Raw genomic sequence first — 15,362 nt, 5'->3', positions numbered from 1 at the left:
ACTTGTATGACATTTTGTATGAAGAGATGTTCGTAAGTAGTTTGTAACCACTGCATCTGCACCAACGATAGATTAGTAATTAGTTGCTCAATATTTTATTCTGTTTTTATGTTTAACACAACGCCCCAACTTCATTGGAATTGGGTTTGTCAGTACTAACAAATTGAACCACTGCTGCTAAATATCAATGAATCAATGTACGGACAGTATGTACTGAATGCAAATATACAGTATGGATGTACGAAATGTGATTCAGCTGATGTGATTCCGATCAAGCCTCCCACCGTTTTGTACATCCAGAATATGATGTTTATCCAGAGTCCATCCTCCGATGTTGGAAGCATCCATCTCGTAGCCTTGTAAAACGGCTGTTCTCTTCTCCCACAGGATCAGGTCCAGGCAAGACTCATATTCAAATCCCACCGACACTAAGAGACAAACATGAGTTCAGGGTCAGTTATTCAGCTGGTTATTCAGTTATTCAGGTAACGCATGGACCTGCGTTATCCCACCAAATGACCCCCCCAATACATATATATTAGAGCTGTCAGTTTAGCGCGTTTTTATTGGCATTAATTTAAATGAATTTTAACTGGATTTTTTCTCGCGAGATTAACGCGGCACACGTCACAAGCGGATGTTACGTTGCTCTATAAATACACCCGAAACAAAACAAGCGCGCTGCAGAAGTCCACGCGCATGTCTATTTTGCCAGCCACGGCAGCGCGAGACACCGAAAACAGATACTTAAAGAGTCTATGAATGGAAAGTTTACTTTTAAAAAGTTGCGAGATTGTTTCACTGACAAGACCAAAGTTACCTGGATGTTTTGCAGTCGTAAACTGAGCTATCATCAGCACGTCGAGTCTGAAATACACTTAATGGCCAAGCACACAGCTGATGTGAGTACTCCGCCCCCTCGTCTGAGACAGACAGCTATGGATACTTTCAAAGCGAAGAAAATGGATGACACGAAGCCATAGCTAAATGTATGGATACTGCATGCAAGCCTGTCAATATTGTCCACAGCTCGACTCAAGATGAAATCATTCTCATTGCATCTAACGACTCCACTACAGATTGCCAGCGAGAGCCTCCATTACAAGCTGTGTAGAGATTGTCCGTAGCGGAGTAGGCGAAAGTATACCAAGCGGGAGAAGACACTGTTTCGGGAGAAAAATAAGAGACTAGGTTGATGAGCCTCTGGTGAATAAAGAGCAGGCAGCCTATCGAATACGATGTATGCCACTGAAGCGATTGTTACTTCTTTGGAGCTATTTTGTGTGGAAGGTTACAGTGTTCTGTGTCCTTATAAATAAAGCAGGTGGAGCTTGTCTTTGTTCGTCTGACAGTGACGGTGCGCAGAGGCGGTGACATGACAACGAAAGTCCAGCGGTACAGTGGTAGCGACCTAGCAAAAATAAAACGTCTCCAGTGTTGTCATCGAACCAAGTGTAGTCATCCAAAATGATGTCTACACAAAACCGTAGAGAGACTTGCGCACAAGAAGGACCAAGAGAATCAACATAGCCTTACTGCTGTGTTCAAAGCAAACTTGAGAAAAACGAAGTATGCAACCATGGTTTAAATCCACTATAGGCTGAGTACTAGTTTGCCTTAGATGAGCACTTTATAATGTTATATTGCTCTGTTTTGATTAAAGAGCTGTTAAAGCAGCTTTTGTGTGACAAAATATTTTTTTCACCATTGTTGATGGACAGTAATATTGTGTGAGAGATTATGTGTGAATTATTGTTCCAAGTGAAAAATGTTTATGTAAAACTGAAAATCTAAATTATTTCAGTAAATATTTGCATTTTTCACATAGAAAACCGATTCTTGAATCCATATTGATGAGAGCATTAAAATGGGGGGAAAATAGGACAAAAAAATACAAAAGGAAATTCAGAAACGATCAAAAATGCGTGAGTAATCACGATTAATTTTCAGTGAATTTGAGTTAATTATGACAGTTGCATTTTTAATTTGATTAACTATTTTAATCGTTTGACAGCTCTAATATATACTATATATGACACACAAATATATAAATATATACGGTATATATAGTATATAGGGTAGGGTATATATAGAGTATATAGGGTATTCATTGTGCACACCCCCAACACACACGCACAAACACACACACACACACACACACACAGTTTGATAAGACTTTTGTTCAGAGCTGTAATGTCAAGGGTGGGACTCCTGCCAAATCAGTGTGCAAGCTGTCATCCTCAAACACATACACACATGCTGCACTGAATCTTGCTGAAGCTGCCAGCTACTGATTCTGCCATTTCGATTCTATTATAAAACAAAGCAGGTACTCTTTGATTCCACAAGACGAACTTGTACGTCTTTTTAAAATTATGCTGCGCCTACCAAGGACGTACTTGTACGTCTAAGTGTTTTGTTTTTGCGTCATAAAGAGGAGGAGGGTCTGATGCAATCTGTGAATGAGAATAAGCCGTTTGCATTGTAAATCTTGTAAAAAAGCGACCAGTAGGTGGCAGTGATGCCGCACGTGCTTGAATGCATACGTTTACAAAAAGCACCTTTTCCCCGTTTTTTTTGCCCAGGAATCGCCATTTTCATGAAACTTGCCATTTTGTGATGCCGATTGTTGAAGAATGGAAAAAGATAAAAAGCATTTTTTTTCTGCCGCAAGAAAAGAGTCCAACTTTATTTGGGAGGCTCCATGTTTATATGGCATTCAAACCAAATATTCTGTGGGCCTTGCAAGATCAGAAAAAAAAGTTTGAGCAATAAACTTACCGACTGCCTCTGACAGTCCATAAACACGTTGGCCGTAAGCATCCGTTTTGTCCCAAATGAAGGTGTAAGCAAGATTTGGCTGAGCCGGGAACCATTTTTGGAAGAGACGTCCCACCACGGCCACCATCAGATGAACCTAAAGAAGGGACGAGGTAAGCTATGTTTTCCTTAATATATCTTGACAAATTACATTTCATATCTCACCTTCATCAGGTTAAAAGGTATTGATGACTGTGTCATGGTGATTTTCAGGACTGGCTTGTATCCTGCAGCTCTTGAACTCACGTAGATCAGGTTGAGATCACTTCCAGGGATTGTGGTTTCTTCTTGTAAAACCTGTAGATTAAAATAACTCGTTAGCATGTTCGCCAAAAGGTCATGAGTTCGATTCAGGGCCCCCGACACACCTGTATGAAGTTTACATGTTGTACCCGTGCCTGCGTGGGTTTTCTCTGGATACATCCCACGGTTTCATTCCACATTCCAAACACATGCAGGGCAGGTTAATTAAATTATCCCGAGGTGCGATTGTGAGTGAATGGTTGTTTGTCTAAGTGTGCCCTGCAATTGGCTGGCAACCAGTTCAGGGTGTACCCCGCCTACTGCTCAAAGACAGCTGGGAAAGGCTCCAGCACGCCTGCAACCCTCATGAGGATGAAGCTGTTCAGATAATGCATGCCATAGATTCAAGATGAATTAATAGTGAGAGGGAGCCACGCTGTTAATTTTTGGTTGAAAATATGGCCACGTCCTGTTGGTAATGAAATCTGGCTGCACTTGAAACAGCCTTTCAAGTAATGTCACCTAAACAGCGGGGGAGAGTCTTCAACTGTGCTACATCTTTGAAGGCATGTTCAACTACATATTTTATCAGGTGCACCTGCAGGTGAAGGACAAGCAGGAGGCCTGCTTTGATTTTGATCATGACACACGCAGCATGCCAGCACCTCCTTGACCTGTTGATATTCACAGTGACTTTCATATTCATTCATTTTGCTACATTTTTATTGCACACCGACGAGTGACTTCTTTCATTTTTACTCACCAGCCCTAAATACAGAAGCCATGCAAAACTTTGAGTGTTTTGTGTTCATATGGCCTGCGTGGGTTTTCTCCGGGTGCTCCGGTTTCCTCCCACATTCCAAAAACATGCGTGGCAGGCTGATTGAACACTCTACATTGTCCCTAGGTGTGAGTGTGAGTGCGAATGGTTGTTTGTTTCTGTGTGCCCTGCGATTGGCTGGCAACCGATTCAGGGTGTACCCCGCCTACTGCCCGAAGACAGTTGGGATAGGCTCCAGCACCCCCCGCGACCCTAGTGAGGATCAAGCGGCTTGGAAGATGAATGAATGAATGAATGTATATTAGCGCGGCCCGGTAGTCCAGTGGTTAGCACGTCGGCTTCACAGTGCAGAGGTACCGGGTTCGATTCCAGCTCCGGCCTCCCTGTGTGGAGTTTGCATGTTCTCCCCGGGCTTGTGTGGGTTTTCTCCGGGTGCTCCGGTTTCCTCCCACATTCCAAAAATATGCATGGCAGGCTGATTGAACACTCTAAATTGTCCCTAGGTGTGAGTGTGAGTGCGAATGGTTGTTCGTCTGTGTGCCCTGCGATTGGCTGGCAACCGATTCAGGGTGTCCCCCGCCTACTGCCCGAAGACAGCTGGGATGGGCTCCGGCACCCCCTGCGACCCTAGTGAGGATCAAGCGGCTCGGAAGATGAATGAATGAATGAATGCATATTAGCATATGTTTAAGTATGCAATTCATTCTTTCACTGCATGTGTGGGTTTTATTGAGTGTAACAGCAAGAGTTGAATGTCACCTTGTGTGGGACCTGAAGGGGTTAAGCAATTGGCAGAGGTGGCAAATCCAGGTCCGGGAAGTTAAAGAAAAAACTGCCACAGTTTGGCTTTAGCCACACATGCTTCTACCCAACCGGCAGGTAAATGAGCTTGTTTTTGCCAGGGTTTTTACTTTCCAGACCTGGATTTGCCACCTCTGCTTGGCAGCTATATAAAACAGAATAAATTGGGATGACAGTCGTTGGATAACTCCGAGCTGTTGGAATGTAAGGGCAACCGTCTTACAAAGCCATTGAGAAAATGAGAAAAAATTGAAACAATGCAAGCACTAAGCAGCAGTAGCTCAACTGAGAGGGCTTTGAAATGGAGGGTCACTGTTTGAGTCTCACTGCAAGGGGAAGCACATTTTCCCCCAAAATACCAAAATATTGTGCTTAGCTTGAATTAACAAGGACGTTCGTAAATTGAGGTTCTACTGTGCGTGTATGTTTATCATTTTCACAAGATCATTCGTGGAGAAATGTTTGTCTGTTCATTCTAATGACTAAACTGGGCCCGAGAAAACATTTTCATTTGGCGGCATTAAAGTGGAAGTGCCTGAGAGAAAGTTGTTTTCAATCCCTCACTGCACCAACCAGTACAACATGCTCCCAATGTGGCAATTGCTGGATGGCTAAACGATGTGTGGACCTCACGATCATCCAAGTTGCCCTTCCTTGATCTATTTTAATGACATCTGTTGTATTATTTTATAACTGCACCGATGCCTTTTCATTAGCCACATATCGAGTGTGTATTGTAGAGAAATTGCATCCCCTTTCAAACAGGCCTTTTCACCACGCTCCTCCTCTTCTCTAATGGATTTAGCGCCACCGAAGCTGAGCATGTGCTTTTGATCATCATTCCTCTCATGCGTTTTTCCATTTGCCCACAAGTTCATTCTCCTCCAACTTCACACAGGCAGTCACATAAACTTGTCAAATAAAAATGGAGCATGAGTTCAAGCTTGCTTTCTTCCTGTGCTTGCATGGTTTTCTCTGGGTACCTTGGCTTCCTCCCACATCCCCCCCCAAAAATGCATGCTAGGTCCACTGAGGACTCTAAATTGTTTTTAGTCTGAACATGAATGGTTGTGGCGGCCCGGTAGTCCAGTGGTTAGCACGTCGGCTTCACAGTGCAGAGGTACCGGGTTCGATTCCAGCTCCGGCCTCCCTGTGTGGAGTTTGCATGTTCTCCCCGGGCCTGCGTGGGTTTTCTCCGGGTGCTCCGGTTTCCTCCCACGTTCCAAAAATATGCATGGCAGGCTGATTGAACACTCTAAATTGTCCCTAGGTGTGAGTGTGAGCGTGGATGGTTGTTCGTCTCTGTGTGCCCTGCGATTGGCTGGCAACCGATTCGGGGTGTCCCCCCGCCTACTGCCCGGAGACGGCTGGGATGGGCTCCAGCACCCCCCGCGACCCTAGTGAGGATCAAGCGGTACGGAAGATGAATGAATGAATGAATGAATGGTTGTTGTCTGCCCTGCGTTTGACTGGCAACTAGTCCAGGGTGTGCTCAAGCTCACTTGCAAACCTTATGGGGACAAATGCTGTCGAAAACTGATGGGCGGATAATTCAGGTGTTTTGACATTATACAATAAATGCATGCAAGCCAAATCGTTTGACCATATGTTTCATTTGCTCGTGCGGACAACCTAACATAAGAAGATGGTGGACGAGTACACAAATCCATACAATTCTCTGGGTTGTATGCCCTCAATCCCATTTGCACCCACACAAACAGTGTAACCTTTCTTTATGTCCACTTTCCATCCTCTTACACACTTGTGTGCCCACATGTATGTGTGTGTGTGCGTTTGCAATTATGACATTCCTCCATGATGACCCTCAATTGCCAGCCAACTGAAACGTACTATTAGGCCTTCGGGGCAATTTGAAGCAGGGTACAGGGTGGGGCTCAGCGCGTGTATGCATGTGTGTGGGTATATGCATATACTTTCCAAGAACAACCACTCGAAAGCCACATAATCCTCAACTGTTATAGCTACCCGTGTGTGTGGGTGTGTGTGTGTGACCGCGCGCGTGGGCGGGTGTGTGCCTATCACTCTGAAACCAAGCTTGTTACATTGAGCAGCTCAATTAAGGAGAGTTTTCCCACCAACTTAATCTAGACATGGAAAATGAATGAGCCTTCCTATTTAATGCAGTATTAACCTCGCCATTTTTATATATACACTAGCTGGTTCGCCGCCCTCTGGGCGGCTCATCAGCTAGTTCCTGCGGAAGGCTGGTAAGGTGGGCCTTCGGCCCACAAAAGTGTTGTTGCTTGGTTCAACTTTTTGTTCATCTTCATTGCTTATCGCGAAAATAAAGAGATGTTTAGCTCTACTAAATAACTAACAATTTCATTGCAATGCTTGTGGGTAGACAACATTTTTCCGCTAAGATGCCCGCGCGATCGTAGTGAGCCACTGCCTGAGCGGCGCAGTGGCGGCGCGCAGCGGCGCGGTGAAGTAGGTACGTTTTGAAAAGGGACAGACAGAAGGACAGACCGCGTGCGGGACGACGCTCAATATATATATAGATAAGATAAGATGTGTGACTTCATATAACATGGGAGTTATTCAGCTCTCATCTAGTCAAACGCAAAGGTAAAAAAAAAAAAAAAACAATATTCCATAATCAATAGATTGTCTTTGTGTGAGAACCGATAATCCACCCTCTGAAAAAAAATTAAAAAAAACAATCTGTTCTGAAACATTTTGGATGAATGCCTGTTGAAAGGAGCGTAGAAAACAGTTTAGTCCCTCTAAAGAGAAGGAAATCAGTAAAAACACTGACCAAAAAAAAAAAAATTAAACAATGCAGATGACAGATGTCTGCATGAGAACATAACCTTGAGCTGCTCTGAGCCTGTTTTTTTTTTTTTAAATATTCATTGAATAGTCAACACCATATGCTGAAAAAAACCATAAATGTCATCATGTTTATGCACTGTTGGGCATGCAAGCATGATGAATGGAGCTAATTTGTTGCTCTCCATTAACATTTTAATTTGATCACTTTAAAATGTCATATTTGTGCACGGAAAGAACCCAAGACCACATCCTTGCCCCATATGTCCAATCCAGCCTTTATATTTCTGACCTGGGTTTCTGGTATGATGGGGCCATACTCAGGGGAGCTTCTGTAGAACATTGACAGCGGGGGTGTGACAATGACAGGACCGGGTCTGACAAAACCACTCAGGTCACAGCTCGGAATGTCATTCTCCTCCTGAAAGAGAAGTCGTTTGTGCGTCAAGAGTTTTTTCATTATTAATCGTCACTTCAGTGACTATGCCACAATGACACGGCGCTGACAAGGTATCTACAGTATGAGGTGTGTCGACAAAGTTACAGAGATTCAACTTCAGAATTTCAAATCCGAACCAAACATTCTTCCATTTAAAGTAATCTTCCAAAAATTGTAATATTCAACCCCCAGCCTTCTCTGTCACGCCTTAATGCAACACAATTGCTGTCCTATCGGGTTAACAAGAATAATAGAGTTTATGCAACTGTCTTGTTGTCACAGCTTCTGCATTTTCATGGGCAAGTTTTTCAATAAGGCAAAAAAAAACAAAAAAACAGTGGAATTGAAAAGATTGTTAATCTTATTCTATACTTGGCAAGCATCTGTGCCTGAGCCAGTAATGAACACGGACACAGCTCACCTTCTTCATGACCAGAGTGTCCATCACATAGAAAACGTTCCAAGGCACCCACACAGTTCGGTACTGGGTCAAGAACGGAGTACGTTCAAAACTTAATGTCAGGGATGCTCCACCATTGGCCAGTAAATCGAACCTGCAGCACAATGAATATGAATATAATTCAAATGAAAAACATTTCAGATGAGTTTGACATTTTTAAAAGTTGTTTAGAATATGAAACATTTGAGCATTCAACTGGGTTAATAAAAATAGGGGAGTAATAGCAAAACCATTCATTCATTCATTCATCTTCCGAGCCGCTTGATCCTCACTAGGGTCGCGGGGGGTGCTGGAGCCTATCCCAGCCGTCTTCGGGCAGTAGGCGGGGGACACCCTGAATCGTTTGCCAGCCAATCGCAGGGCACACAGAAACAAACAACCATTCGCACTCACACTCACACTCACACCTAGGGACAATTTAGAGTGTTCAATCAGCCTGCCACGCATATTTTTTGGAATGTGGGAGGAAACCGGAGCACCCGGAGAAAACCCACGGGGAGAACATGCAAACTCCACACAGGGGAGGCCGAAGCTGGAATCGAACCCAGTACCTCTGCACTGTGAAGCCAACGTGCTAACCACTGGACTACCGGGCCGCCTAGCAAAACCATGTCAGGTAAAAAAAATAATGTCAGAGAATTTTACTCTGTTTACACTTTGCATGCATCCTCTTGCTATAAATAAAAACACAAGCCCTAAAAAAGTTCTTTATCTATTTTGATTAACATTGTGATCTTAATAAACATTTGGACTGGCAGTCATTTTAGTGTTCACAACGACAGGATCACAAAATTCTACTACACCAGTAAATATAAATCAGCAAATCATAAACCAGATTACAACATTAATGCAAACAAATCTGCGGCTTTATCTCTTCAACCTTTGCAGGTTCTGATATGTTAACATATGGATTGTATTTCTTAAGATTAAGATTAAGAAAACCTTTATTAGTCCCTCAATGGAGAAATTCCAGATTCACAGCAGCAAAGTTATGAAAGGAAGAAGTAGAACAACAAAAAAATAGGAGCTGCTGGAAAGGCAGCCACTCTCGCGGTGCCATTTTGAAGTCAAAAATAACAAAAATAACACAAGACAACACATAGGACAGAGACAGTCGTGCAATCTTCACCACTTTTCTGCATACACTTTGTTGTCTGAAGCAGTTATAGATGAAAGAGGAGAGGATCAAAGTGTCCTTTCACCAGTGGATCAGAGACATCATGCTGAAAAATGTGCACACGTCTGCTATAAGCAAAGTTTTGAAAGCAAACACGAAGCTGTAGCGTCCATTGACGAAAAGAGATTAGTTCACTTCTCCTGTCCCACATAATCCGCTTCAAACTCCAAGCCGCGACTCCCAGCTCCAAATCCATAAGCATTGAACTTATCTAGACACCATATGACGAAGTACCGTTAAATGAATTGCTGCCTGTGCGACTGTGGAGTCGATTTGAATTTGACAAATTGTTCAGCCCAACACCTGAGTATGTGTTGCGCAACGATTGATTGTATCACTGGGAATATAATTAATTTTAAAAGAGTTAAGCCTCCATACACGCACTCGCACATTCACTCACATCTCATCAGCTGATGTGTTTGACACACAGTTGAAGGGTAATAAAGAATGTGCAGCATCACAACTGGTAGCGGGTGACTGTTAGCTAACGCCACTGATCAGGAGTTATTAATTTAATAGCAGTCTCTGTCTCAAGCCTTTGAAATTGTAATTTATTTTGCTACTTTTTATTTCTATTTTTCAAACTGGTGGCAGTTCACACAAACATTGAATGAGTAGCCAGCTGATCGCTATCTACAGTCATAAAATAGCGGGCGTCTGTGAAGTTTGGCCTCCGCATGGTGAGTTACATTCTGATAGTAAGGATAAAATACGGGCTAATATGTCTCAGAGATACATTCAGTCACTGCTTTTGACAAGCACACAAGTCAGATAAAAAGGTAACGCCCGCAGCCATTGACGAGTGTAGTCGTCAGACATGTTTTTTTTCAAGGGGAGGGGCTGAAGAGGCACTGTGGCAGCCCCAAAGCTAAAATAGAGTTTTAGGTATCACCTTTAGGTATTGCACCGTTTAAAAAGTGAAATTGTCCAGTATGAGTTCAGCATCTTGTTACTGACAACTTTGGTGATTGTTTTTTTTCTCTCGCTCAAAACACAGCTACCAGTGCATGTTTTACACCAGGAACCCTCTATAGAGTAATTAGAGCCTCTTGATGGATGGACTTCACTGTTTGCAGTGACCAATCAGAGTATCGGTATATTATTTCAGTATTGTGAATTGTGACCCACAGAGGTTAGGTTTACATTTTGCAGTATTTTTTTTTCCTGATGGGTTTTGCGTTCATTTTATTGATCATGATTCTGACAACATGATGCAGGCGAATATTTAAGAAGTACTCAGAGATATATAAGAGACCATTTTAAATTGATGACATGTGCATGTAACCCTTCTCCCACACTTATTGGAACAATCACATGCCGCCATAACACCATGGACGGACAACTGCAGTCCCTGACCACATTCTGAGTGGCACCTTGACTAATTTACCACCTCCAACAGAACATATAAGATGCTGATAAACATCTACTAGTTAATGTCAATGTTCTGCTTGATATGTTCGTTTTCATAAAAAGCTCATTTTCTCCGGATTCTGGAAGAAAAGGCTGACATTTACATCTAGTGATGCTATGTTCTACTGCTTATGGAAAATAGTTGAATCGAACTTTCAAGAAGGGATTATTTATAAATTTCCCCAATGTGGGACAAATAAAGGATATCTTATAGTCCGTGGGTCCTAAAAAAATTGTCAAAATGCTCAAAAAGCTGGCATTATGGAGTTTGCTATAAAAATGGCTAGCAGTGAATGAGTTCATGTATAGCTTCACATGAAATCACTTACATTAAGTTGAAGTTTAAAATATGCAGAATATCATACGCTTATATACGCACATGCCGTCTTTGCGTGTGACAGTGTATCCGTGTTCAGGGTAGTGGACAAATGACACATTGACTCCAATCAGGGGCGTTCCATCTGCTGTCAAAACTTGACCCCGGATTATGGACACCAAGCTGAAAAAGAAGAAATCAGCATCATTGTTATTTGCTACACCTGAACTTCGACTGCAAGATCAGGCTGCTCTTTTATTATTCACATTCTTTTGAAGAAAATGCATGAAACTTATATTGTGAAACAGCATAACTTTTGCAATATTAATTAAAAATGTGCATTGATTACTTTGTCAAATTAATGAAAATTAATTAGCAGCTCCAACGGGGAAGCTCAGACTTCCCTCTCCCTAGCTACTTCTTCAAATTCTTCCAGGGGAATCACAAGGCATTACCAGGCCAGCTTTTAGACATAAGTCTCTCCACTGTGTTCTGGGTCATCCCTATGGCCTCCTGCCGGTCGGACAGATCGGAAATAGCTCATCAAGGAGAAGTCCAGGAGGCTTCCAGATTGGCTCCTCTCATTGTGGAGGAGCAGTAGCTCAAGTCTGAGTTCCTCCCACATGACTGAGCTTCTCACCCTATCTCAAAGGGAGAGCACAAAAACGCTGCGGAGGAAACTAATTTTGGCCGCCTTTATCCGTTATCTTGTTTTTATCACGACCTACAGCTCATGACCATCGGTAAGGGTAGGAACACAGGTCGACGGTAGAACTGAGTGCTTCACATTTCAAATCTGGTCATTCTTCACCACGACAGACTGATGCAGAGTCTGCATCACAGCAGAGGCTGCACTTTATCCACTTCTCCTGCTCCATTCTGCACTCACTGGTGAGCTAGACCACAAGATACTTAAATTCTTCCACTTGGGGCAGAATCTCATCCCCAACCTGGAGAGGGCACGCTACCCTTTTTTCGACGGAAGACCATGGTCTCGAATTTAGAGGTACTGATTTTCATCCCAATCTCTTCACACTCGGCTGCAACCACTCCAGTGAGAGTTGTAGACTGCGGCTCAATGAAGCAGACAGTACCATAATTTGCAAAAAGCAGAAATACAATACTGAGGTCACAAAGCCGGATTCCCCCAATCCCTCGGATACATCTAGAAATTCTGTCCATACAGGTTATGAACAGGATCGTTGACCAAGTGCAGCCGAGGCAGAGTCTAACCCTCACTTCAAACAAATTGGACTGGCTATCAGCAATGCGGACCAATATCTGACACCGGTCGTAGAGGCACCAGTTTTAGGGGATTCGGCACCCAGTAGTCCTAAAGCACTCCTCAAAGAGGTCCCCGAGGTACATGGCCAAATGGCATCTCCAAGTCCAAAAAACACATGTAGACTGGTTGGGCAAACACCCGTGCAGATTTGCATTTCCTCTGGTACCTGTCAGCTGTCTCCAGAGTCCCACAGGCCACAAAGGCCCAATAGGACTCCATTTCAGCTTGATTGAATCATTTACTGTCCACCAGCGGGCATTGACTACCCCACAGCCACAACTCCGATCGGCTGCCTCAACAATGGAGGCGCAAAACAGTTCTGCCAGAGTTGAGGGTTGAAACTCCGACAAGGGATTCAGTCAGACGTTCCCAGCCAACCCTAACAATGTATTTGGGTCTACCAGATCGGACCAACATCTACCACAATCTGGGCTAACAAATTCCCAGGTGCTGAGTAGTTGACAGCTCTCCCCCGAGTGTCCAAAACAAGTGGACATAAAGCCGATGACATGATCGTAAAGTCAATCATTGAACTGTGGCCTAAGGTGTCCTTGTGGGTCCCATTGGTGCAGGTCTGCCCACCAGGTGGTCATCACTGAGCCCCACCTTCAAGCCGGGCTCCAGAGAAATGACCCATGTCTGGGCAAGGAAAAACTGAGTCCAACATTTGTATTCATTATAACGCACTGTGAGCCGTGCTCTGTCTGGTCCTCATCTTGGACCTGTTTGCCAAGGGTTCCCCTGCCAGGGGCATAAAGCCCCAGACAATTGAGGTCCAAGGCTTATTGAGACACACAATGTCCTCCACCATGGTGAAGTGATGAATCATTGACGGGCCTATTATTCCCTGAAAATTACAATTTGTTATAGTATTTGCGAATAACTGTTTTTGGGGCCCATTCAGCTGTATTGTTTTACTAATACTACGAACATGTTCTGAAACAAGCTCTTTGTAGGATTATGTGACCTACTAAGAACTGATGATTTAAGTGAAAATTATTTTTAAACTGATCTGTTTGAAAACGTTTTGGGAAAATATTGCTGGACTTTGCTGAACAATGTGCACACACAATTGCATATATTGCATTACAACACAGCACTGTGTAATACCTACAGTTTTTGTATTGGACACGGACCTCTAGATCATCAGGATTGAGAACACAGATGGAATAACTGATTTGGCACTCGTGATAGTACATTTTGGATCATATTTTTCAGACCATTAGGTGCACTCTATTATTCAGTGCAATATCACTGAACAGGTGTATTTTCAAAAATTTTCATACATAAGGCACTCTGGGTTGAAAGACGCATTGTCTTTGTGAAGCATTGTATGGTAAATAGATTACTCCAATTGTACCATACATTTGTTTTATAGATTTGGTGCTATTATGCTAGGTTCAGACCGGGTACTGGCACATGTATTACTTGCTTTTGATCACCGTGCAACTACAGTTTGCTTCGAGGATAAAAGAGGTTCGGAGTAGGAAAACATTTTTTGAACATCACGAGTCAATCTGGTGACCAGTGGTTGTGTTCGTACTTTTTGGCAAATGCGAAATGTATCTTGGTTGTCAGTTCAATAGCTGTAAACAAGTCAATGGAGTCACTATGATCCAGCCTTTTTTGCTCAGTCCCAGCGGCTATTGGAAGCTGGCTGCGTCATTTACCTTGTGGTGTCACATCATTGGAAACGCACTGCAAGAAACGCTCAACGTGAGTTCGGTCTGACCACAACATTTGGCTAGTAGGACATTACCCATGAGTCTTGGACTCGGAAGCAGGAAGTAGTTCTGATCCCGGAATGATGAAAACATGAACACCTGCTTGCGAATAGATGCAGATGAGAACGAGAATGTGGATGTGATTCGAAGGACTTTGAATTCAAGACCGGGAAGTGAAAAGCCAACATTCATAAATACATAAGGCACACCCGATTAAAAGGCGCATTGTTGATTATTGAGAAAATTAAATTCAATTTTTAAGAGTGCCTTACGGTCCCCAAAAATATGATAATATATTAAAGTACTACAAACTATACTATGCATTTTCATATATGGCCCCAGCAGTCAAGTCTTTTAGAAATGAACCTTCTCAATCAATCTATGCCTACATTGTATAAATAAAAAAGAATGTAAAATGTGATTCTGATCTGCCGTATTTTTCCAAGAGTGCAAGGGTGTGCCAATAACAATCCTAAAAGAATGACATTCACTGAGATAATGATATGTAAACAACTGCGTGAATTGCTGAATTTTTACCTTTTATTGAATGGACTGTCACGGGAAATGACATGAGTGGACTCAGGACCAAGGAGGAAGTGAATGCGCTGGTAGAAAGACCTGGCAGCCTGAATAAAGGACAACATGCAATCAAAATCCAAGAACAAAAAAACAACATCAAAGAAACATTCATGCTTGCCATCCATTATGGCATTGTCTGCTGGTCAGGCAGCATCTCAACCCGGGACAGAAAGAGACTGGAGCGACTGGTCAGGAAGGCCAGTTCTGTCCTGGGTTGCTCCCTTGACACTCTGGAGGGGGTGGGCAACAGAAGGATGCTAACTAAGCTAAAAACTATGATGGACAGTCCCTCCCACCCTCTCCAGCCCGCCCTGACAGCATTAGGTAGCTCCTTCAGCCAGAGACTGTTACACCCGCGCTGCAAGAAGGAGAGATACCGACGGTCGTTCGTACCGACTGCTGTCAGGCTGATGAATAAAAAATAACAATCATAATAATAATAGTAATTAAATGATGTGAAGGAAAATTGTAAATAGCACTGCAATTTATTCATTTTGTATTTATATTGCACTTAATTGAACGGTGTTTGTTTTT

General features: G+C 43.0%; 1 protein-coding gene across 9 annotated transcripts in view; it reads right to left on the bottom strand.

The window, feature by feature from the left end:
• The window catches only part of LOC127612901 (teneurin-3), a 205,720-nt gene that overhangs the window by 43,676 nt on the left and 146,682 nt on the right, over positions 1–15,362 (bottom strand). For all 9 annotated transcript variants that reach the window (XM_052083740.1, XM_052083741.1, XM_052083745.1 and 6 more), the window contains 7 exons: positions 14,787–14,875; positions 11,304–11,423; positions 8,299–8,431; positions 7,731–7,859; positions 2,986–3,117; positions 2,782–2,917; positions 285–428 (listed from right to left, as the gene is read on the bottom strand). In XM_052083740.1, coding sequence (XP_051939700.1) covers positions 285–428; positions 2,782–2,917; positions 2,986–3,117; positions 7,731–7,859; positions 8,299–8,431; positions 11,304–11,423; positions 14,787–14,875 — 883 coding nt within the window. The remainder of the gene's footprint in view (positions 1–284; positions 429–2,781; positions 2,918–2,985; positions 3,118–7,730; positions 7,860–8,298; positions 8,432–11,303; positions 11,424–14,786; positions 14,876–15,362) is intronic.

The sequence above is a fragment of the Hippocampus zosterae genome, chromosome 13 (genome assembly GCF_025434085.1).
Source record: "Hippocampus zosterae strain Florida chromosome 13, ASM2543408v3, whole genome shotgun sequence".
NCBI classification, from domain to species: domain Eukaryota; kingdom Metazoa; phylum Chordata; class Actinopteri; order Syngnathiformes; family Syngnathidae; genus Hippocampus; species Hippocampus zosterae.
The sequence above is the reverse complement of the archived record's forward strand: the minus strand, read 5'-3'. Positions and strand labels throughout refer to the sequence as shown.